The sequence below is a fragment of the Kogia breviceps genome, chromosome X, assembly GCF_026419965.1.
Source record: "Kogia breviceps isolate mKogBre1 chromosome X, mKogBre1 haplotype 1, whole genome shotgun sequence".
Classification (NCBI taxonomy): Eukaryota; Metazoa; Chordata; class Mammalia; order Artiodactyla; family Physeteridae; genus Kogia; species Kogia breviceps.
The window spans coordinates 1,060,899-1,083,054 of record NC_081330.1 but is presented as its reverse complement, the minus strand read 5'-3'; the positions used below and the strand labels follow the sequence as shown (position 1 = coordinate 1,083,054).

General features: G+C 59.9%; 2 protein-coding genes, 1 long non-coding RNA gene and 1 other non-coding gene across 13 annotated transcripts; 3 read left to right on the top strand and 1 right to left on the bottom strand.

Annotated features, from left to right (window-relative positions):
* The first annotated feature begins 344 nt into the window (after positions 1–344).
* Positions 345–2,760, top strand: EMD (emerin). 2 transcript variants are annotated; one of them, XM_059049717.2, is made up of 6 exons: positions 345–612; positions 743–850; positions 1,011–1,088; positions 1,289–1,422; positions 1,897–1,943; positions 2,026–2,760. In XM_059049717.2, the coding sequence occupies exons 1-6, from the start codon at positions 531–533 to the stop codon at positions 2,357–2,359; spliced, it is 783 nt and encodes a 260-aa protein (XP_058905700.1). In that variant the 5' UTR covers positions 345–530; the 3' UTR covers positions 2,360–2,760. The 2 variants fall into 2 exon arrangements, with proteins under 2 accessions (XP_058905700.1, XP_058905699.1); XM_059049716.2 differs by having other exon boundaries at positions 397–612; positions 1,990–2,760.
* Positions 2,761–4,082: 1,322 nt separating this feature from the next.
* On the bottom strand, positions 4,083–12,093 carry LOC136793417 (uncharacterized). Of its 9 annotated transcripts, none has more exons than XR_010838652.1 (7): positions 11,447–12,093; positions 8,187–11,337; positions 6,899–7,033; positions 6,292–6,543; positions 5,829–5,973; positions 5,312–5,679; positions 4,083–5,090 (listed from the first exon to the last, which is right to left on the bottom strand). It is a non-coding gene; the product is annotated as an uncharacterized lncRNA (long non-coding RNA). The 9 variants fall into 9 exon arrangements; XR_010838655.1 differs by having other exon boundaries at positions 4,083–5,043; XR_010838653.1 differs by having other exon boundaries at positions 4,083–5,038.
* Positions 12,094–19,094: 7,001 nt separating this feature from the next.
* On the top strand, positions 19,095–21,749 carry RPL10 (ribosomal protein L10). Its single transcript, XM_059049718.2, has 6 exons — positions 19,095–19,261; positions 20,102–20,160; positions 20,250–20,357; positions 20,580–20,718; positions 21,292–21,454; positions 21,539–21,749. The coding sequence occupies exons 1-6, from the start codon at positions 19,239–19,241 to the stop codon at positions 21,689–21,691; spliced, it is 645 nt and encodes a 214-aa protein (XP_058905701.1). The 5' UTR covers positions 19,095–19,238; the 3' UTR covers positions 21,692–21,749.
* Positions 21,113–21,247, top strand: LOC131749058 (small nucleolar RNA SNORA70). The gene has a single exon (XR_009333172.1). It is a non-coding gene; the product is annotated as a small nucleolar RNA SNORA70 (small nucleolar RNA).
* Positions 21,750–22,156: the final 407 nt, after the last annotated feature.

The following is a 22,156-nucleotide window of genomic DNA, read 5'->3' as shown; positions in this document are numbered from 1 at the left end:
CCCACCGGGTGATGTCTAGGCTCGCCGACCCCGCCCCGCTCCCAGGTCCCCGCGGGTCTAAGCTCGTCCCCCTCGCGCGCAGGCCCCGCCCCTCGTTCCCGTCTAGCCCAAACTCGCCGGCGTGTGACATCTCTGGGCTCGCAGGCCCCGCCCCCCTCTCGGACGCACAGCCCCGCCCTCTCCCACGGCCCGACCGGTCCGCGGCCCTTCAGTTCTAGCGCGCCCTACATCCCTCTTTCGCCTCTAGCCAATCCCGTCAGTTTGTGACGTCTGGGTTCGCCAGCCGCGCCCCACCCGTTCCCAGGGCCCGACCGCTCTGCGCCGGGGGCTCCCCGCGTCCTGGCTCCGCCCCGCGCAGCGCGCGCGTTCCGCAGGCACCGCGGTTGGACGCGATTGTGACGCAGGCGTGACGCGGGCGTAACCACTCCCGAGGCGCTCGCGCTGCCCCTGCCGCGCTCTGAGGCAGTCGTAGCTCGGCCCGTATCGCCAGGCCCGGGCCACCCGCAGGCTTCTGCCGCCCGCTGCCCGCCATGGACGACTACTCGGTCCTGTCGGACACCGAGCTGGCTGCCGTGCTGCGCCAGTACAACATCCCGCACGGGCCCGTCGTGGGTACGCGGCGGCGGCGGCGGCGGGCCCCCTCTCCGCGCTTCGCCCCGCGTCCCCTTCCTTCACCCCTCTCCGCGCCGCCCCCAGTCTTGCGGCCCGCGCTCTGACCGCCCTGTGCCCCATGTCTGGCCAGGTTCTACTCGCAAGCTCTACGAGAAGAAAATCTTCGAGTATGAGACGCAGAGGCGGAGGCTCTCGCCCGCGAACTCGTCCGCATCCTCTTTTTCCTATCGGTTCTCGGGTGAGGCCCCCGCCCCACGGCTCCACCTGGCCGCCCTGGTGGGACAGGGTTTGGGAGGAGGGGGTCGCGAGGGTGTGGCAGTGGCGCTGGCCGGGAGGGGCACAGGGGAAAGGGGAGGGGAGCCTTGGAGGCAAATGGCCCTGGCCCCTCCCCCATTCAGACTTAGATTCAGCGTCCGTGGACTCGGATATGTACGATCTGCCCAAGAAAGAGGACGCCTTACTTTACCAGAGCAAGGGTAAGGCAGGGGTGGGGTGGGCACCCTGACACCTTCGTTCCAGTGTCAGGGAGACCCTGAGATCTCAGGCCCCGCCGTCCTACAGTAGTCCTGGAGGGGAGAAACCGAGTCACAGGCCCCCAGTGGGATTCCGATTAGGGCCCTCTGGCCAGGTGGGGACACCGTTGCTCCCTCTGCTACCGCTGCCCCCCCTCCCCAAGGCTGTAACGATGACTACTACGAGGAGAGTTACTTGACCACCAGGACTTACAGGGAGCCCGAGTCTGTGGGCACATCCAGGGCCTTCCGCCAGCCCTCGGCTTCACTCTCAGATGCTGACACCTTTCACCACCAGGTGAGCTGGCTGTTGGGCACCCTGTACTTGGGTACAACCTGAGGGGGTGGTTGCGGAGTTTGGATAAATCAAGGGGGCCACTGGATGCAAATGGGGGCTCCCAGAGCCTCCAGGGAGAGGTGGGGTCTGCAGACACCTGCCAGGTCAGGGCCTTTTTATGGGGTGCTGTCAGAACTGTTTGACCAGAGTGCCCGGTACATGCCCTGCACCCTCGTCTGGGATCTAGGTTTGAACTCTTTCTGAGAATCTTGGGGCAGAAAGTAGGGTGTAGGCAGCTGGGACCGTCACTTAGCAAGTGGCAACGCCCCACAGATGTAAGGCCAGGAACCAAAAAGGGTGCTGGAGGGTGGCAAGGCCCAGGCCTTGAAGCAGTGTTCAGAATAAGCTGGGCGGGGAAGTTTGGACTGAGGAGGGGTATGGCAGGGCCACACTGACCATGCCAGCCAGTATCCTTACCCTGATTCACTTCTGTAGGTTTGCGATGACAATCTTTTCTCTTCTGAAGAGGAGGGCAAGGACAGGTGAGTAGTAGGGAGGGCCAGGGACTGGGGCTGATTCTGGGCTCAGGCCTTCCTGGCCTATCTGCTCCCCTCTTTGCCTCAGGGAATGCCCCGTGTATGGCCAGGACAGTGCCTACCAGAGCATCGCACACTACCGCCCTGTTTCCAACGTCTCCAGAAGCTCCCTGGGCCTGTCCTATTACCCCACTTCCTCCTCCACCTCTGCCGTGTCCTCATCTTCATCTCCTCCTCCTTCGTGGCTCACCCGCCGTGCCATCCGGCCAGAAAAGCAGGCCCCTGGGGCTGGTCTGGGCCAGGATCGCCAGGTCCCACTCTGGGCCCAGATGGTCCTGTTCCTGGTCTTTGCTGCCTTCCTGCTTTTTGTTTACTACTCCATGCAGGCCGAGGATAGCAACCCCTTCCGGGCAGAGCCCTGAGGGTCTGGCTTTGTGTCTTGGGGCCAGCTGCTCTTGGAAGTCCTGGCTGACTGCCTTAGCAGCGTTTTCTGGGGGAGGGGGGTTGGGGCTTTTCTGCGTGTTCTAGCTTGGGGGTACTGGAACAGGGGCAATGTTTGCTTCCCCTGCCTTGTCCTGCCAGGGAGGCAGCAGGCCTGGGCCCTCTGCAACATGGTGGGCCTGGGCAGGTGTTCCTCTGGAGCCTCCTGGCCCTACTTGCCTCTGACCTTTAGGGCCTAGGAGGGCAAGACGCTTCTCCTGGAGAGGAGAATGTGGTTGTGGTCATTGCATGCCTCCTGTTCATTGCCACCTCAGTGGGGGGATTAACCAAAGGCCGCCCTGACTTTGTTTTCGTGGACAATAAAAAGACTGTTTATTTTTAACGTGTGGGCTCTTCCCTTTAATGTGGGGAGGGGTTGGGCTGCCCCCTGCTAAGGCCCTCCAGGCCTTGGGTCTCCAGAATTGCCGTCTGGCTTTGTTGGTTCTTCTTTTGTTCCTTTGCACTTGGGGTGGGGATCACATGCTACCCATGGACATATTTGTGCTTTGCTTTTGGGGTCTGCTCCCTGACTCGTTAGCCAAAGCTCTTGTAACTACTCATAAAAATAACTGTCGCACGGAGAACCCACTTGGAAATGCAGGCGAGGCTGCTTGCACGATGTCAGTTATCGGTGTTTCACTTTCCAGCAGATGCCAATCTTGGTGTCCAAGGGTGGGGGGATGAAGAGGAAACGAGGCATCTGCTTGGCGGGCCATTTCTGCTGGAAAGCTGATTGTTTAATGCTACAGGGGAAGGCTCCCAGTACTCTGGAATGTTCCATCGCCTTTCGGTAAACCAGTTCCTCACCTGGCTATATTCTTTCTTATTGCCAGGTTTTCTGCTGTGGGTATTTCATAATTTTCAAAGAAGGAAACCTACGGTAGACTGCCACAAGAGGCCGCGTGTCCCGGCTCTGCACTGCCAGTAGAGGGCAGTAAAGCGTGGAGAGGCTGGCTCCGTGTAATCAAGTGGGAATGAGAGGCACCACGAGGGCTACCTCGTTGGGTGGGGACCTAGCATCAGTCCCCCTCACCTCTGACCGACTCCTTGCTACAGGTGACAGGACTTGGCAGGGCCTGGCCTCTCACCTGCATGTACACCATGGGCTCCTGAGCCTTTGGGGGCTCTTGAGCCTTTGGGGGCTCTTGGCTGTCTATGGCTGCATGGTGAGCTTTGGTCAGGGCTGGGACTGGAACCATCCTACCAAAGCTCCTGGACATTTCTTTCTGATGCATCCTAGTCTCCCCACTTTTTTTCTGGAGGGGGAGCGGGTGTTTTCTTAAAAATAGCATACTTTTTTGTGCATTTAAAATAAAAAAGAATGATGGGACTTCCCTGGTGGTCCAGTGGTAAAGAGTACACCTTCTGGGACTTCCCTGGTGGTGCAGTGGTTAAGAATCCGCCTGCCAATGCAGGTGACACGGGTTCGATCCCTGGTCCAGGAAGATCCCACATGCCGTGGAGCAGCTGAGCCCGTGCGCCACAACTACTGAGCCTGTGCTGTAGAGCCCGTGAGCCACAGCTACTGAGCCGGTGAGCCTAGAGCCCGTGCTCCACAACAAGAGAAGCCACCGCAATGAGAAGCCCACGCACCACAACAAAAGAATAGCTCCCACTCGCCGCAACTAGAGAAAGCCCGTGTGCAGCAACAAAGACCCCAACACAGCCAAAAATAAATAAATTTATTTTTTAAAAAATCCACCTTCCAATGCAGGGGACACGGGTTCAATCCCTGATGGGGGAACTAAGATCCCACATGCCGTGGGGCAACTAAGCCCGCGTGCCACAGCTACTGAGCTTATGCGCCTCAACGAGACAGCCCACGCGCCCTAGAGCCCACGCCACAACTAGAGAGAGAAAAACCCGGACGCTGCAATGAAGAGCCCGAGCGTCACAATGCAAGATCTTCTGTACCACAACTAAGACCCGACGCAGGCAAAAAATATATTTTAAAAATATTTTAAAATATATATAAAAAAGAATGAAAAAAATTGCTTCTAATTTTCTCACCCCTCCCGCAGCCTCAGCCGCCTTTGTTTGCCGCAAGCCCCTCCCACCCGGCTCCCCCAGCACCCAGCCAACTGTGGCATGGACTGCCCAGGTCTCCAGCTTCGGCCCCTTGCCATCCCAGTGCAAGAGCTCAGACTTGTTTGCTTCATGGTGGGTGGGGGGCATGGGCAGGGGTTGCTGCCTCCTCACTGGTGACAATAAGGCCTGATGGTCAGCAATGAGCCTGAATGGGGGTGGGGGTGCAGAGGAGGTAGTCGGGTTGCCAGTGCACCAGAACTCCAGGGCGGCATGGTGAGATCTTGCTTCAGCAGTGGATCCCAAATCAGGTATGTTGAGAAGAGGGACCGAGCCTGTGAATACAGCTCCCCACAGGCTCTCGCCACCTGGGACTGCTGTTCAGCTGGAGCCCCGCCAGGTCTGGGCGGAGAGGCAAGCGGAGCCTAGGGACGTGGGAAGGTTGACATGCTGATACTCTGTGGAGTAGCTGGAGTGGAGAGAAGGGACAGCATGGGATGGGCGGGGGCAGCTGGGCTGGCGCCCTCCCAGGGAAGGGGAGAGACATGGCACGGCCTCTGGGTGGAATGGTCCTCTCCAGGCCTCACGTCCTTGATCTGTTCTAGGACAGAGGGGGAGGCTAGGTGTGCTTGGCAACCACTGTGGTGTCTGAGAGAAGAGAGGAAAGAGTCCCCACCCAGGTGACATAGTCTCCCTGTTCTCACTCATTTATTCCCCAAGGGCAACCACATCCATTGATCACCATGCACCAGAGGGAGGGGTGCTGCCGGCTCCGGAGTGGCTTCAAGCTTCCTGCCCCAGGGTTCTTAGACACCCCCCTCCCAAAGAGTTGTAGCTCCCAAGGGCTCTGGACCGCCCCCAGCACTCACCTTCAGGCTTGGCCCCACTTCCCAGGGCTCTGAGACTACCTCTCACGAGAGCTCTGAGGGGCCCAGCTGCCTGAAAGTCCCCCGAGGACTCTGGAGGTCCATCACAGGGCAACTGAGGACTTCCATTCCCCAGAGCTTAGGCCATCCTCCTTTCCCCCGCCAAGGGCTGGGAACACAGCAGGGGGCAGCAGCTGCCCAAGGTTAAGGGGACAGTGACTGCCCTGCTCTGTAGGTGCCAGCAGAACGGAGGGGGGCGGGAATGGTGGTGGTGGTGGTCCTGCCAGGCAGGGAGGAGCCTGGATGATGCAATGGAGCTGGTTGCAATGGACCTGGATGCGCGGCTGCTGCCAGAGTTCTGAGCCGCATCCCTGGTGGAGCACAGAAAGGAGGGCCCTGTGGGTGGGGTAGGGGGTGGAGCCAGGAATCCTAGCTCAGGATCCCACCCTTGACCTCCATCCCCCTGTCAGGTCCAGGGTAAGCAGCAGAGAGTGTTGGGCAGACCTAGGTCCACCCCTACCTTGACCCCCACCCTGTGCTGGAGCTAGAGATGGTGGCTACTGGGTTGGTTCCCGCACTGCAGAGGACAGTCCATCCAAGAGAACAGTCCAAGGGGGGCACAGGCTGTGGATCCACGACGATGGACCACCCCAGGCCCCGAGGGTCTAAAGGACAGGAAAGTGCCACTGTTACTACCCTGGCGGCTGGCCAGTTGCCCTAGGTTCAGGGTGGCCATAGCTGGAGACTCTACCCCTCCCCCCAGGGCAGGCAGGACTCAGTGAAAAAAGTCAGGTCCCGCCGCCTGGCCCACCACTTCTCAGGCCATGCCTGATGCCTGGGGGGTGAGGGGGGCAGGCACACTCTGGAGGCTTCTGGAAGCTGCTCCGCTAGAGAAGTCCAGCCCCGGGGGGGGGACAGAGGTGGTACCCCCAAGGCACCACCTTCTCCCCTCGGCCCACCAGGCGCCCCTCCCACCGACTCACCCAGAGCCTCCTGCCTGCTTCCTGCACGAGTCCGCCAGGAGGAGACAGTCCTGTCTCCCGTCCTTTCCGAACCCGCCTGCTGGACGGGCCCCCATGGGAGAACGGCCCCAGAGCCAGGCTGAGCTTAACCAGGAGACTCCGTCCCCGCCCCGGACTCCACATCACACGCAGGCAGCCATGAGGCACGCTAGGCGGCAGCGGGGAGGAAAAGATGCCACCCCGGAGGGGGGAAACAGGACCCTGACGACAGCCCTGAGGACAGAGGCCACGGGACAGACCAGGCCTGAGCCTGAGGCCCGCGCAGGCAGGGGTCAGGAGGGAGCGAGACTGGGACACCATCCCTGCCAGGGCCTCTGGGGGTGGGGAGGAACAGGCAGATGGCACCAGGAAAAGGACCACCGAGACCCCATCCTGCTGGGGGGGCAAATGGCTTGGGACCCGGCCCCACTGAGCAAATCCCCCAGAGGACAGCCCGGCTGCCAGGAGACAGGGAAGTGCGAGGCCTGGGCCTCAGCCAGGTTCACACGCCACCCACCCAGAGCCAGCAGGGGTGGTGGCCCAGCTCCAACAGGCCCCATGCCCACGCCCACGCCCGAGGCCCGCTCACCAGCAGGTGCCCGGAGCAGAGACGAGGTCCCAGCCACACGCCTTCCCCCAGGCTGGCCCCATCTCACCTACTAGGTCTGCGGAGGGGGTGGCTGGTCGCGCCAGTTGGGAGCAGCCCCCTATCCTGCAGGTCCAGCTGCGGGCAGGGCAGGGCAGGGGGATGGTGGAGCTGACCACCCACACCCCTCGGGCAGCCTCCACCCCTGCTCTGGCCACACCTCTGCACCCGACCCTCCCTGCTGTCCGCTCCCCGAGGAGGATGGGAGGGACCCGGCTGAGGAAAGCGGAGCACCGGCCCCTCAGGACGGGACTGCCGCCCACCCGACAGTGACGGAGCCCCAGCACTTCAACAAGGGAGACAGTAGTCTGGAGACCCTTGGGATTCCCAGGCAGGCCCCCAGCACGGGCGGCCTCACCCAACTCCAGGGCACAGGGCCAAGGCTCTCCAGGGCAGCCACCTCCACACCCCCCAGGAACCCCGATGAAGCCAGTGATGGGAGAGTGTGCGTGCGTGTGCGTGCGTGTGTGTGCGTGTGTGCGCGTGCGTGCGTCTGGAAGGTCCCCACAAGCCAGCGACCCTGCAGCCAGGGGAGCAGGACTGAGGACAGCGGTAAATAATGGGCAGGGCTGGGGGACTGCCCTTGGGTCGGAGCACCTACTGAGGACGGGCCAGGTACAGACGCCCGCGCTCAGCGGGCTGGCACCAGGTCCTCGGGCGGGCGGAGAGGGTGAGGGCCAAGGATGAGCCCTGCAGGTGGGTGGCGGCTGGGTGGGGACAGGACCTGGCTGCTGCCCTGATTATGCCCATCCACAGAGCGGGCCGCCAGGAAGAGCTCCCCCGGGCAAGGGAGGACCACGCAGTGCCCCGGGCCCCCATGGGCAGGCTGCCTCCGAGGGAAAACTGCAGGGGAGCCGGGCCCGCCTTGTCCTGCCTTCTGCCCAGGGCTGAGGGACTGGAAGGGGGCTCTACTTAGCGGGACAGTCACACGGCCCAGGAGAGTGGGGCTGCAGCGGGCCCGAGCGTCTCCCGGAGCCCCAGGACCCTGCGGCCCCACATCCCGGCCGGAGGGTGTCCCCGGCAGCCACCACCACAGCCACGAGGCCGGGCCCAGCAAGCACAGCCTCGGCCTCGGCCTCTGCTCCTGGGACGGAGACAGAGGGCCCGGCTCTCCCGACACCCACGGTCCTGGGGTTCAAGAAGTGTATGGCGGCCTCGGACGGGGCCGCGGAGCTGTCGCCAAGGGCCCCGGCGTTGCCCAGCAGCGAGAGCCAACAGGACAGGTACTCACCGCCCATAGAACCTGCGTGACCAATTCAGAGCCACCAAGCGTGTCATCAGGGAGTCACATCTGAGTCCCAGCCAAGAAGGATGTGGCGGGCACCTCTCCCTTGGCCACAGTGGGAGCTCCTTCCTGGGACCAAAGGGACACTCGGCTGCCACCCCGGGCTGGCACCCGCCACTGCTGAGCCTTCACAGCCCAGCCCGGGGCTACCTGGCATGGTCACTGAGGACAAGGGGCTCGCCAGCCTGCACCCTCACAATGGGGCCCACCCCTCTCTGCTCCCTGCCCCCACCCACTTCCCAGCTGCTCGGTGGGAGGCTGGCAGGGCAGGGAGGGGAGTGGGGAGAGGAGGGCCTGCACCTATGGGCACAGAGAGGTCACCCCAGCCTCAGGCAAGGTAGCTGCCCCCGCCCCTACACCCACCCCACTGGGAAGGAGAGGGGGTGGGGACCTTGGAGGTCAGAGAGCACCGGGGCCCAGGCCTGGGTGCGCACTTGCATGGCCCTGGCAGTGGATGGGCTGCTTTGGTGAGAAAGCGCTTCCGGCCCCCGCACCCACGGCAGCGCAACTAGCCGGGACTCCCACCAGGGCTGCAAACTCCTGGGCAGAGGGCACGCACCGCTGGCTTTGTGGGCCACGCGGGGGTCCTGTCACATGTTCTTTCTTTCCTCTGGCTTTTTCTTTTTTAACTTTTGTTTTTAACATTTGATCTATTTTTGGCTGTGGTGGGTCTTCGTCGCTGCGCGCGGGCTTTCTCTAGTTGCGGTGCGCGGGCTTCTCATTGCGGAGCACCGGCTCTAGGTGCAGAGCGCGGGCTTCAGTAGCTCAGGCTCGTGGGCTCAGCAGTTGTGGCGTGCGGGCTCTAGAGCGCAGGTTCAGTAGCTGTGGCGCACGGGCTTCGTTGCTCCGCGGCATGTGGGATCTTCCCGGACCAGGGCTCGAACCCGTGTCCCCTGCACTGGCAGGCGGATGCTTAACCACTGCGCCGCCAGGGAAGTCCCTCTTTCTCTGGCTTTTTGTGTGTTTTGTCTGCAACTGTTTAAAGGTGAAAAGCCACTCTGCCCTTACAAACACAGGCCCTCCCTGTCTCGGTCCTGGGCTGGACCCTGCCACCCCCGCTCAGACAAAGGACGCATTCCCAAGGGGCCTGTGCGGACCAGGAGTCCCGCACCCAGATTCAGGAGCGAGGACACTCCTTGGAGCCTTCTCAGCCGCCATGAACGCGAACAAGCTACGCCCTAGCGGGTACCGTCCCCTCCTCCGCTGTTCCTGGGTTGACCTGTGTGAGCCATAAAAAGACAGCAGAGGTGAGGGGTTGTCACTTCGAGGTGAAGTTCTTAGAGAAACACTGCGGCCTTGATCTCGGGGCTGCTCTGTCCTAGGTGGTGGGCTCTGGCGAAGCCCTGCCCTGAGCGGCCCTAGGGACAGGCCCAGTGGGGAGGCCCGAGGCCCCGCCACAGCCACGCACGCCATCTTGGAAGCAGAGCTGCCCCCGCCCATCCCCACACCCGAGGCAGACCAGGGGGCTGCGGCCCCAGCGGAGGCCTCGACTGCAGCCTGTGATGGACCCCAAGCCAGAAGCCCCCAGCCAAGCCTTCTAGAATCCTGTGCTTCACACACGCAGGAGATGACGACGGTTGGCTGTGTTAAGGTGCTACCATTGGGGTGATCTGTCATGCAGCAACGGGTAACGAATACACGATGATTTTAAATGGAGAAGACCACTCCAAGTCAGTCTGAAGCAAACAAACCGACGAGAAGCCCCAGAAGCCGTTAGGAGAAGCCTGGAAAGTCTGATGACACAAACACTAAAATCGTATGCCTGGCCAAACACAAACCACAAACAAGTCAAGACACAAGTGACAAAGCGGGGAACAAAATAGTAGCAAGACGTGACTCGGGGCTCATATCGTTAACGCGTGGAGAGCTTGAACCGGTCAACAAGGAAAGCCCAACGACGCAGAGGAAAAGGGGGTGCAGGAGGGGACCGCAGAAAACGCAAGCCAAAGGCTACCCCCCCCATCTGATCCCACAGCCAGAACGTGCCCGGGTGTTGGGGTCCCAGAGCTGCTGGCTCCGGGCACACATGGTGGCTGGTGACTGGCACAGCATCTGCTCTCCGGCTCCAACTAGAAGGCGGGCCGTCCTGGAGCCGAACAAAGAGCAGCCTCCGAAAAGGCTGGCCAGAACGGTGGGTGGTGGCGCTGGGCGCTGAGCAGGTCTGGGCAGCATCACCCAGGAGCTGGGAGACCCTCTTGGGTGAGGAACGCTTGGCAGGAAAGGCGGCGGCGGCCGTGGCGGCGGAGGTGGCGGCGGCTGGAGAGGGCTGGCCACGCCCACAGACCAGACAACTGTCAGGGCCGTTCCTGGGCAAACAACCCCCTTTCTGGCCTCCACGCTCCCCCAAATCCACACTCATGGTCTCAGGGCCCGTGTTCCTTTCCCGTCTCTGAGCTCGGCGGTCAGGTCTTTTTCCTCGGCCTCATCAGAGACTTCTCCCCATCCCCACGCCCAGGCCTCCGCCCCTCCCTCCTAAGCGTCCAGGTGTTATCAGCCCCAGTCCGGGAACTGCTGAGCACGTGTACAAACCTGACACCTGATCCTGCCGGGTGGGGGGCGTGTGTGGCGAGGGCGGCGGGGCGCTGTGGACCACATCCTCAGGCAGGGAAGGGTGAAGGCTGCTCAATGGGAAGCCCCAGATCTCGCGAGAGCCAGCACCCTCCTGGCGCTTCCCAGGCCCCTGGGGACCCTGCAGAGGAGCCAGTCTGGGGTAGGGCAGGGGGCACACACCTAGGAGTCTCAGGCCTCTAGAGCAGTGCTTCTCACAGTGGGGTCCCTGGGCCAGCAGCAGCAGCACCCAGGATTGCTGGACTAGCAAATTCGCAGGCCCCGCCCCAGGTGTGCAAGATCCGAGCCTCTGGGGTGGGGCCCTGCAACCCAGGTTTGAACGCGCCCTCCAGGTGTCCTTACGCGCCTCTCAGCGTGAGAACCACCACGGGGATGGACGGTTCCTGATCGCACCTCTTCTAGAGAAGCCACGAGCTTTCTCTCTCTGCGGGGCTCACCTTGACCTCCCAGGTGAGAGGCAGGCAGGCACCCACAGGTTGTCCTGGAGAACAGGCGTGCTTGGGCAGGATTCCTTCCCAGCACGCCACACCTGTCAAGTGACACGGGGAAGACTTTGTTACTTCGTGCCGTCCCCCCTCCAGCAGCATGGACAGACACCCCTGGCAGACACCAAGTTTCCCGCACGCAGCTCTGCCCACCTCTCCCTGGATACCACGTGTGTGTGGAGGGGGGAGGATCCGTGCTTCACAGGGAACCGTCTGAGTCACACTCAGGGGCGCTGGAACACAGTGGGCCAGGCAAGGGGTGGGGTGGCGGGAGGGTGGAAGCTCTCAGGAGCGCGGAGCCAAGGCCGCCCTCTGAGGCCAGGACTGGGGGGGGGGGCGGCGCAGACGGAGTGACCGTGCCCGTTGCCATCCCAGTGGGGTCGCCGCCCTCCTTTCCCCCCTCACCAGGCCCCTGGGCACCCCCAATACACTGTCCCTGGCCATCTCGAGCGCCAGACGCGCTCAGGACAGTGCGGGGAATCCTGCCGGGAGCGGCGGGAGGGGCGCCCGACGGAGCCCCCGAGGTCTCCAGGGGCCTGGACTCGGTGGAGTGGAGGCTTCTCCTCAGCCTCTCCCCGCGAGAGGGCGTAGGCCCCCGGGTGCTCGGGGAACGGTGGACTCTAGCCAGGCCCAGGCCCCAGAGGAGCGGGGGGCGGGGTACGGGGGAGGTGGGCGGTCACCACAAGGCCGGCGCGTCGTCCAGGTGCGTCGAGCCCCGCCCTGACCGCCCCCGCGCCGGTCTCCTCAGGGCCCCTCCGCGCGCCCACCGGAGGCCGCAAACACCGCTTTCCTGCCCACCCCTTCCAGCTGGCTCCGCCAGTGACCAAGCTCGACTCGTGACGAGACCCGCCCCCAGGAAACCCAGCCCCTCTGGTATGACGGGCACCTCCGTTGCCCAATCAAAACAAGCCGACCCCCCCCCGCCCCCGCGCGCGCCCCTCTCGGCTCAGCCCCGCCGCGGTTTTTCCTCAGCCGCCGGCCGGGCCGGCTGCGGGCCGCTAGGTGTCCCCGCCGGGAGAGCGGGCACTGTCCGTGCAGAGTCGCGCGAGTGGTTCGATGTGTACACGCTACGTCCTGCTTGTGTGCTTTTGGTGTGAACTTGTATGATGAAGGAATTAAGTTCACAGGAAGTTACACGGAATCGTCCAATAGACCGGAGCACCTCCCGCAGTTCCCCCAGCGTCTGCCTGTTGCACAGCTAGTGGGACTGCACACCAGGAAAGGGCATTGGTGCCAGCGGAGAGCTGCTCCGGGTTTTATCCCCGTGTGTGTGTGTGTGTGTGTGTGTGTGTGTGTGTGTACTCAGGTGACCACCACTGCCATCAATATCCAGCCCGTCCCCTTACAAGGACCCCCTCCTGTAGACCTTTCATAGCCACAGCCCCCTCCCTCCTCCTCCTCCCAACCCGTGGCAACCGGATTCTATGCTCAGCTCTGTAATTTTGTCATTTGAAGACATTACATAAGCACTTCCCTGGCGGTCCAGTGGTTAGGAGTCCCCGCTCTCACTGCCAAGGGCGGGGGTTCCATCCCTGCTCCCGGCTGGAGCTAGGATCCCGCGAGCCACCCAGGGCTTTCTTTCCCTCACACACCGCTCTTGAGACCCATCCAGCGGAATGGCTGCAGGTGTCAATAGCTAGTTCCTCCTTTGTATTGCTAGCTGTCGTCCTTGGTGTGGATCAGCCAGTTTGTTCAGGCCGTCACCCGCTGAGGGACATGTTGCCGATTGCCACTTTTAGGCTTCTACAAATAAATCTGCTATGAACATTCGTGTACAGGTTTTCCGGTGGTCAGAAGTTTCCATTTCTTTGGCATGCCTGCCCAACAAAGCAACTGCCGGGTTCTAAGGAAGTGGAAGTTTAGCCTTGGAAGAAACTGCCAATTTGCATTCCACGGTGGCTGGACCATTTTACACGTTAGCGGCCCGCATATTTTTAAACCACATAATTGAAAATTTTTACAAAACATTATCTTAAGCAAGACTGTTAACAGTTCTGTTTCTCACTTCTAACTATGTTCTTGTATGCAATCACCGACATACTCACACAGTTTTAAAAGACACAAACCCTGTACATTCAACTGTGATCTTCTTTTAACTAGCAATAATAGAGCTTCGAAATTCTCCCACGTCAGTACAGAAACATCTAGCTCATTTCTTCTCTGGCCACGCGGTATCTGATAGAGTACACGCCCTCTAATTTGCATAACAAATCCCCAACTGACGAACTTTCACCTTTTCCCTTCTTCTTCTCCTTTCTCTTTGTTTTTGCTACCTGCTCGGAACATGTGTCGATGTCACCCTAGAACAATCACCTCTAAGTGGACCTGCCAGGTCAAAACCTATGGGCATTTACAGTTTTAACGGACACTTTACATAATTGCCTCCCCCAAAGACCCTGCTTGTCGTACACCAGGGCTGTTAGTCCTTTGTTCCATGTGTTGGAAATATTTTCCCTCAGTCTGTCTCTTGTCTTGAAAGACGAGGCTGGCTGGTTTGGGCTGTCAAGAAGCTATACAATTTTATATGACCAAATTTATTAAACTCTCAGTTGATGATTTCTGGGTTATGTATCTTGGGCACAAAGGCCTCCTCCCACGTGACAGGAGAGTGATGCGACTGCGGGGGGGGGGAGGGGCGGGGCGCGGGGGGATTTCTGAGTCCCCACAGCAAATTCCTCGTTGACCCTGGCTGGCAGGTCGGCGTGCTGGCCAGTCACTCTCTCTCTGTGTGTGTGTGTGTGTGTGTGTGTGTGTGTGTGTGTGTGTGTGCACGCGCGCGCGCAGGGGGCAGACTGGGGGGAGGTGGTGTTTGTCACATGACCCCACGCTATGTAGACCGGGACTGGGGGCAGTGCCTCTCAGACACCCAGCCCCTGCCCTCCAGGGGTGCCAGTCCAGTTGGGGAGAAGACAAGGAAATGTGTGAGGAGAAGAGTTTAGCTATATTATTTAAATGCATAGGTGGCCCGCAGGGGAGCGAGGGAGATCCATGGGGGAAACGGCAAATGGAGTCAGTGGGGTGGCTGGGGCCGAGGCTGGGGCTGGGAGAGGAGCTGCGGGCGGGCTTTCCGAGGGGCTCAGAGTTAATGGGCCGCAGAAGGTGAGCGAGCAGAACTGAGAATCCGCCTGAAACCGGCGCTCTTGAAAGGTCACCTGCACAGTGCAAAGGAAGGACAGGGCTGTAAGAAGTGGGTCCATCCCAGCATGGGTCTGAGTGAGCAGGAGAGGAGCCCCGTGCCCCCATCGTCCACAAGCTGGGGCTGCCTCCCCTCCCCCCGCCGCAGGCAGAAGGGCTTCAGAGAACCGCAGGCTGAGAGAGAGAGGACGCCCACCGCCCCCCATCGTGGTGGTACTGCTGGGCTCCTCGAAGAGCAGTCGCTCCCTGGGAAGGGACACCTCCCCCCCCCCCCACCCCCGGCTTCCCCCTCGGGACTCCCAGAGGCCCAGCCGAAGACGGGTCTGCCATCTCAAATTGAAGACCCCGCCCACCCTCCCGAAACATCAAACGACTGGCCGTGTCAACGTCCTGTCCCCAGGGCATCCCTGTCAGAGGCCAGATAATATAGTTTTCGGTGAGGGCTGCGAGTGTCTGCTCCGTGCCTGGACTCGTCCATCCCACCCTCGCGGTGGCCCTAGGAAGTTGGGAGCGTGTCATCCCCATTCTCCAGATGAGCAAATGAGGACAACGCGACCCAGAAGGGTTGAGTAGCTTGTTCTGAATCACTAGCTAGCAGGTTGCCGAGGCGAGGTGTGGATCAAGGACACTGGCCTCTAAGCCTGACCTCCGTTTGCAGGCCAGGCGCTCCATCTGGATGGCTCTGCTCCCTCGCAGGGAGGCTCCCGGGCCGCGGTGCGAGTGCCGCATCAGCTTGCCCTGAAGGCATCGGAGGTGAGTCCTGGTGACTACCCGCCCCCCCCCGCCCCCCCCCCGCCCCGGCCTTGGGCCAGCCCATAAAGGAAGGAGGGGAGGGTGAGAAAGATAAACACCTGCTACTCTTGTGCTTAATCAGGGGGGCCTTTGAAACACAGACTGGCATTACCTTTGGATGCTCCTGAGATCAGAGAGCAGTTCTCATGGGTATTTACAAATTGTCTGCAGTATTGTGATAGAAGGCTACTCCAACGCCCCAAATCTTCAACAGCCTCCGAGACACAAAACAAAGATACCAAGGAAGGAACCGCAAAGATAAGACTAATTTTAAAAGCCCAGGCCGATTTGAAAAAGAAAAAAAGAACTTTAGAAGTTAAAAACAAAGCCACAGTCATTGCAATAAAAATCTCAACAGATGAAGCAAACCACAGATGGACGGGATGCCACCGAAGAAGGAACCAGTGACCTGGAAGATGGTTGGTGCCTGGGAAATCACCTGCTGCCCCTCCTGCCCCGTTCCCCCTCTTAGCCAATGCTGTTGCTTTCTCCTTCCATGAGAAACTGCAGCAGCCCCTCCTCAGAGATCCAGCCTCTGTTCTTCAAGGCCCCTCATCCTGGCTTCTAGGCTTCAGGTGACGTCAACCCCCTCTCTTTTTTCCCAGGCTCTGGGGGTGGGGGGGGCCGCTTCTTCCTGTACTATCTCTGTTCCTCCAGCCCTCCGATCCCTGAGGAACCAAGTGGGGCTCGAGGCCCCCACGACCTGCGGGGGCCTCACCACTCATCAAGCTCTCCCCTGCGGTCGACTGAGATGAAGGGCCAAGTGCAGCAAGTGCCCGGGGGAGCCGGAGCGGCTGCTGCCCTCAACTGTCGTGGAGGGGACGGTGGGGATCAAGGCTGTGCTGTGGGGTGACTCCAGAGTGTCCCCGGGAGTGCACAGAGGAAACCCCGACAAGGCCCGATTCCTTACCTCTCAGCTCAAGGCACAGTATGACAGCCAGAGCACCTCCACGGCAGCCCTAAAAATCCTCTTCCTCCTGTACCTGCAGGGCTGACAGCGCTGGAAATCAAACACTACCCACACAGACAAAACCTGCATCGTTGTGCCGGTGGCAGGATCCCAAGGTCACCTGAATTCCCAGCCTCTCCGTGTTTCTCGTGTGAAAGGTACGGCACTGGGTGGACGAGTGGGACCCTGAAACCTAGAATCGGGACACCTGGTTGCCCTCAGTGGAGGCTGACAACCGGGAAGCCCCCCGTCCCCTTGAGCCTCCCTTGCGGGTGGAAGTAGCCTGCCCTCCCGTCTCTGGCAGGCTGGAGTTCTCTCCCTTGAGGACTGTGTCGTCACCTCACCTGGCGCAGATGCCTTGCAAGGGGACGCCCGCTGTCCTCCACACCCTCTGCCACCACTCCCTGTTGCCATTAGGGGCCCAATAACTGGGGCCCAATCACAGCACGATCCAGGGGGACAGACCAAAGCCTGACCCTAGAGGAAACAGCTCATACGTCAATAAATATTTTCCATAAGGATATTAAAAAAATATTTTCCAGACTTCGCTGGTATCTACCAACTGAACTGTACTTGAACATTTGTGGTAGTAGGTTCTCAGGGTGTGCGACTCAGTAGGTGAGGTGGGCCGCTCTCTGGGGTGGATCAACTGAGAGTGTATTTACTAGAGATTCCAGATTGAAAGTATTAGGACAGGGACTTCCCCGGTGGCATAGTGGTTAAGAATCTGCCCGCCCAGGGACTTCGCTGGTGGCGCAGTGGTTAAGAATCCGCCTGCCGATGCAGGGGACACGGGTTCGAGCCCTGGTTCGGGAAGATCCCACGGGCCGTGGAGCAACTAAGCCCGTGCGCCACAGCTACTGAGCCTGCGCTCTAGAGCCCACGAGCCACAACTACTGAAGCCCGCGCGCCTAGAGCCCCGTGCTGGGCAACAAGAGAAGCCACTGCAGTGAGAGGCCCGCGCGCGGCAACGAAGAGTAGCCCCCGCTCGCCGCAGCTAGAGAAAGCCCGCGCGCGGCAACGAAGACCCAACGCCGCCAAAAATAAATAAATAAATAAATTTTAAAATAAAAAACAAGTATTAGGACACGCAGCTGGTGTGTAGTCTAGCACCTTGCATGCTTGGCTTGGACCTACTACTGACCTGCATTTCATGGGTCTTGATGCCAGACATGCCCTGACAGGAGGTGCGGGACAGAATCCAGAGGCTTGGGGAGAGAGGGATCTGAGAGTATAGTCATCATATCCAGCCTGAACACTCCATCCCCCAGCTGTGTTCCAGGGATCGGTCCAGAAGCAGCTCTTTTCAGCAAGGCGCTGAGAGAGCCATTAGAGCAGGACCCCTAGTGTAAGGACCAAGGACCGGCAAGAGCCAAGGCCCCGAGCCCAGGAAGAGTCCGGCACGTTCCAGGAGAAGCAAGAATGGTGGGCTGGAGCCAAGCGAGCAAGGCGCCGCAAGTGAGCCACGAAGAAGGAAATAGTGGGGCAGCCTGCTACTGGACTGCTTGATGCGCCTAACCCTAAATCCTCTAGTTCTGGGAGCAAAACCTGACTTGAGTTGCCCCCGTGGAGAGTCACACCTTCTCACCCAGTTTCCAGACCCAGAGCCCCCTGATGGAAGGGGAGGCCGTGCTCCCTGGGAAGGACCTCGTTGCAGCCTTGCTGGAAGTGCACACCGCAAATCTTCCCAGGCCTTCCTAAAGGACCCATTCACTAAAGTGAAAGGTCGTCCTGGAGAAGAACAGGTGTGGCACACCTGTCAAGTGACACGCGGAAGACTTTGTGACCTTCTTGCCATCCCCACCTCTAGAAGCGTGGGCACCTCTGGCGGCTGCTTAGATCCCTGGTGGTATGGGTACTAGCTCTGGACACTTCTCTGGATGCTATTGTTGGGCGGGCGGGGGAAGGATCCCTGCTTTGTCTTAGAACATCTCAGAGGCACACTCAGGAGGCGCTGGAATTCAGTGAGCGGGAAAAGAACTGTGTGTGGGGGGGGGGGTGGGGGGTGTGTGTGCCACATTCTGGGCCCTGGGAGGGTGGAAGCTCCCAGGAGTACAGATCAAGGCAGCTCTCAGAGGCCAGGACTGGGGCCCAGCTGGACAAGGAGTGACAGTGCTCGTTTGCCATCTGGGTGGGGTCGCCACCTTCCCCTTCCCCTTCCCCATTTCACCCTGGGGAGCACAACGTCCCTTTTCTCTGCCGGGTCAGGGTGGGCCCAACGGTGCTCACGGGCTCGCCGGAGCCCTGGATCTTGGGGCCCGGCTTTTTCTTGGCTTTTCTCGCGGGAGGGCGCGGACCGCCTGGGGCCGACGGAGGCCCCGCCCCGGGTCTCCAGGAAGGGAGGACTTCGCATACAGCTCGCAAACAAGAGGGCTGGGGACTCTTCGGTTATGGCCGGGGGGGCTGCGTAGGCGGGGCGAGGGCGGGCCTCCCGCCCCCGCCTCCCGGTCGACAAATGAACGCCGGCAGAGCCTCCAGCAGGGCGCCTCCCTGCTGGGTTGTGGAGCGCAGGGAAAGGTACAGAGGGCCTGTCCCGGGCTCCGCCATGCACGGGAACGCGCGCGCGCGCGGCCGCCGAGGGCCTCATTCGGCATTTTCCTTCTTTCAACTCTAGGAACAGACATCTTTCATAGTTATGGCTAAGCCTCGGGCAAGAGTTCTTCTACGCCCAAAATGGCCAGCCGGAAGCCGGCTTCTCTCGCCGATGTGGCGAAGCCCCATTCGCCAGTTGGCCGCCTGCGGAAGGGGTCCCAGCCGCCTCCCAGCTCTGCGCTCGTGCTCAGCCACTCCCGCACGCAGGCGCAGAGCACCGCTGCGACTACGGTCCGGAAGTGTGACAGAGTGTCTATCCGCCCGCACACGGACTCTATGGTTCCTACGCGTGAAGATAGACTGCCTATATAAGGCCTGCGCAGGCGTAAGAGCACCTCTTTCCCTTCGGCGCGGTGAGTAGTAGGTAGTTGCGGCTCGTGTGGTGCCCTTGCCATTTCTCTTAGTTCCAGACCTGTCTTCGACTGCTCTTCCGACCTTGTATGTTTTGTTGCAGCCACTGAAGATCTTGGTGTCGCCATGGGCCGCCGCCCCGCCCGCTGGTGAGTGCCTGTTTCGCTGCTGGGGAAAGGGAGGGAGAATTGCGTTTGGCTGCTAAAAGCAACCGTGGGGTGGGGTCTCCCTAGTGCGGCTTTCCGGTCCTGGGAACAGACTCCGCGTATTCCCCAAGAGCTTGTAGGTCGCTTTAGGTCTTTGTTTGTACCATTTGGTTTTATAAATTCATGCTGGTGTTTACCGCTTTCCCTTTTTTGTTGGAGTGGCCGTTTGACGCCGGTCTGCATTTGTTTGCCCTAGTTTAGGGCTATAAGCGACGTCCGCCTTGCATCCCGCCTTCAGAGCTGAAAAGTTGCTTGCTTTTTAGGTTCGGTGCCCTCGGGGCCTTTGTGTGCCCTCCCCGTCGTATTTCCAGGCGACGTGCCGTGTGGGCTCCTCGGACGCCAAGGGCAGTCCCAGAAAACCGTGTTCAGCCGCCTCGTGTGCCCTGCAGGGGGCGCCCTTCAGGAGGCTTGGAGGCCGACTTAATGCCACTTGCCCAAAAGTCTTCAGGTGGATGGCACGAAGTGTGTTACTCTTAACAGGGTATTTAAATGGAGAAAGTCCGTTTCAGGATGTTAGCCTTATAGGAAGTTGAAAACACAGCAGGGCACGGTGGCATTTTTTTTTTTAACTTTTATAATCTCCTAGCATAGGTGTCCTAATTTCTGGCCACATCTTGCTTTAGCACAAATTTCCAGGAATAAAGAGCAAGCTTAGAGGTGACATGTGTCACCTCCCCCTCTCCCAACGCCCCTTTGGTTGTAGATTGAGGAAGCACTCAAAGTGCCTATTGTGGAGTTCACTTGTGAATCCCTGCTAACTTGGGTTCCCCCCCTTCCCCACAGTTACCGGTATTGTAAGAACAAGCCGTACCCAAAGTCTCGCTTCTGCCGAGGTGTCCCTGGTAAGTGGTGGGAAAGCTCCCAAACTGGTGTGGCTGCACTGACCCAGTTGTTATGGCACATGCACACGCTAACGAGATTTTTGTTTCAGATGCTAAGATCCGCATCTTTGACCTGGGGCGGAAGAAGGCAAAAGTGGACGAGTTCCCACTGTGTGGCCACATGGTGTCGGATGAGTATGAGCAGCTGTCCTCTGAAGGTGAGGCGGGTCTCCTTGTTAGCCATTCCTGGTCCCTGGCGTGCGGCGCTCCCCCAGCCAGCCCGGGTGCTCACTGCACGGGAATTACCAGGGCGTTATTCACGAGCACCCCGTCACGGGCCTCTTTGCTAAACTCGCCCAGCCAACACAGATGTTCCTAGAGAACCGTGGTAAGTGCTTCTGTGCCGTTTTGTCTCACTGCTGCCTCCCCCGCCCCAATAGCCCTGGAGGCTGCCCGCATTTGTGCCAACAAGTACATGGTGAAAAGCTGTGGCAAAGATGGTTTTCACATCCGAGTGCGGCTTCACCCCTTCCACGTCATCCGCATCAACAAGATGTTGTCCTGTGCTGGAGCTGATAGGTGAGCTGGGTCCCGAGACTCCTGGCCTTTTCAGGTGTTCTCCCATGTCTTAATGCCTGGGCTCGATTATTTTTTTCATCAGTCAGGGCAAAGAGGTGGCCTCACAGAGACTCAACCAGCCATAGCAAAGCCAGGCCAAAGGGCTAGCAAGTGCACTTCGGTGGACAGTGAACAACCCGGAGTCCCAGAGACAGAAACAAAAGGCCTCGTGGCTCTGGGCAGCAGGTAGAGGGAGGTGCCTCTGCGGGAGTAGTTCCCGCTTGGAGCCTAATGACATAACCTGCAGGCAGGCAGGCAGGTTGCTGGCGTGGTCACAGGTTGGATGGCTTTCAGATGAGCCCAATAGCACCTTGCAGGGATTCTAGCTAGTCTGTTTGTGGGTTCTCTGTGTTCTTTGCAGCCAGTTAAGCCGACTGTGCTCTTTTCCCCATGGGGGCCCGGTGCGCAATGGCTGCAAACAGCAGCCTCCTCGGTAGTGTATGCAGCCTGTTGTCTGTATGGGTTGCCCTAAGGGACCTTGGAGACAGCCCTTTGCAGTGGACATTAATGACTGGCATGCTGTCCCCAATCTAGGCTCCAGACAGGTATGCGTGGTGCCTTTGGAAAGCCCCAGGGCACAGTGGCCAGGGTCCACATTGGCCAGGTCATAATGTCCATCCGCACCAAGCTGCAGAACAAGGAGCATGTGATTGAGGCCCTCCGCAGGGCCAAGTTCAAGTTCCCTGGCCGCCAGAAGGTATGTAGTGCTGCAGCCTTGGTCTCACCTTTCCCTGCTCCTGTCCCCAGGCCTCCTGACTCAGCTGTTTCTGTCTCTCTCTAGATCCACATTTCCAAGAAGTGGGGATTTACTAAGTTTAACGCAGATGAGTTTGAAAACATGGTGGCAGAAAAGCGGCTCATCCCGGATGGCTGTGGGGTCAAGTACATCCCTAATCGTGGCCCCCTGGACAAATGGCGGGCCCTGCACTCTTGAGAGCCTTGGCGCTGCCCCCTCCCTACCCATGCCCACCAATAAACTCTGCTTTCTTGTCCTTGTCTTTGCATGTGGATTCATGGCGGGTGGGGAGCCTCTGGGAGCCCTAGGGTTGCCGTCCCTTCTCTTTAGAAAAAGGCTGACACCTAAGCTGGCCAGTTGGCACTTAGCAGGGCCAGCACCAGGACCAGTACTTGGACCTGCCTTAGATCCCAGGCAGTAGGGTCACAAGTCCCCCTGCATGTGCGTGGAGCATTTCCTTAGTAAAGCCCCCACCCTGGGTGATGGGAAAGGGTCTCAGGCAGCTGTGGAAGCTCTTCCCCAAGGGTCCCAGACCAGGACAGGAACACTGTTGGACACAGGGAGGAAAGAACCAGACCAAAATGGTTCTGGCTGTATTTTCACCAGTTACTCCTGGAGTAAACATTTGTCCTGGGCCTAACCACATTTCCTTGTCTGCAGACT

Coding starts and splice junctions, on each gene's coding strand:
- EMD (XM_059049716.2), top strand. CDS start 531: ATGGACGACTACTCGGTCCTGTCGGACACCGAGCTGGCTGCCGTGCTG. Junction 613..742: donor CCCGCACGGGCCCGTCGTGG/GTACGCGGCGGC, acceptor ATGTCTGGCCAG/GTTCTACTCGCAAGCTCTAC. Junction 1,089..1,288: donor CTTACTTTACCAGAGCAAGG/GTAAGGCAGGGG, acceptor CCCCTCCCCAAG/GCTGTAACGATGACTACTAC.
- RPL10 (XM_059049718.2), top strand. CDS start 19,239: ATGGGCCGCCGCCCCGCCCGCTG. Junction 19,262..20,101: donor GGCCGCCGCCCCGCCCGCTG/GTGAGTGCCTGT, acceptor CCTTCCCCACAG/TTACCGGTATTGTAAGAACA. Junction 20,161..20,249: donor CTTCTGCCGAGGTGTCCCTG/GTAAGTGGTGGG, acceptor TTTTTGTTTCAG/ATGCTAAGATCCGCATCTTT.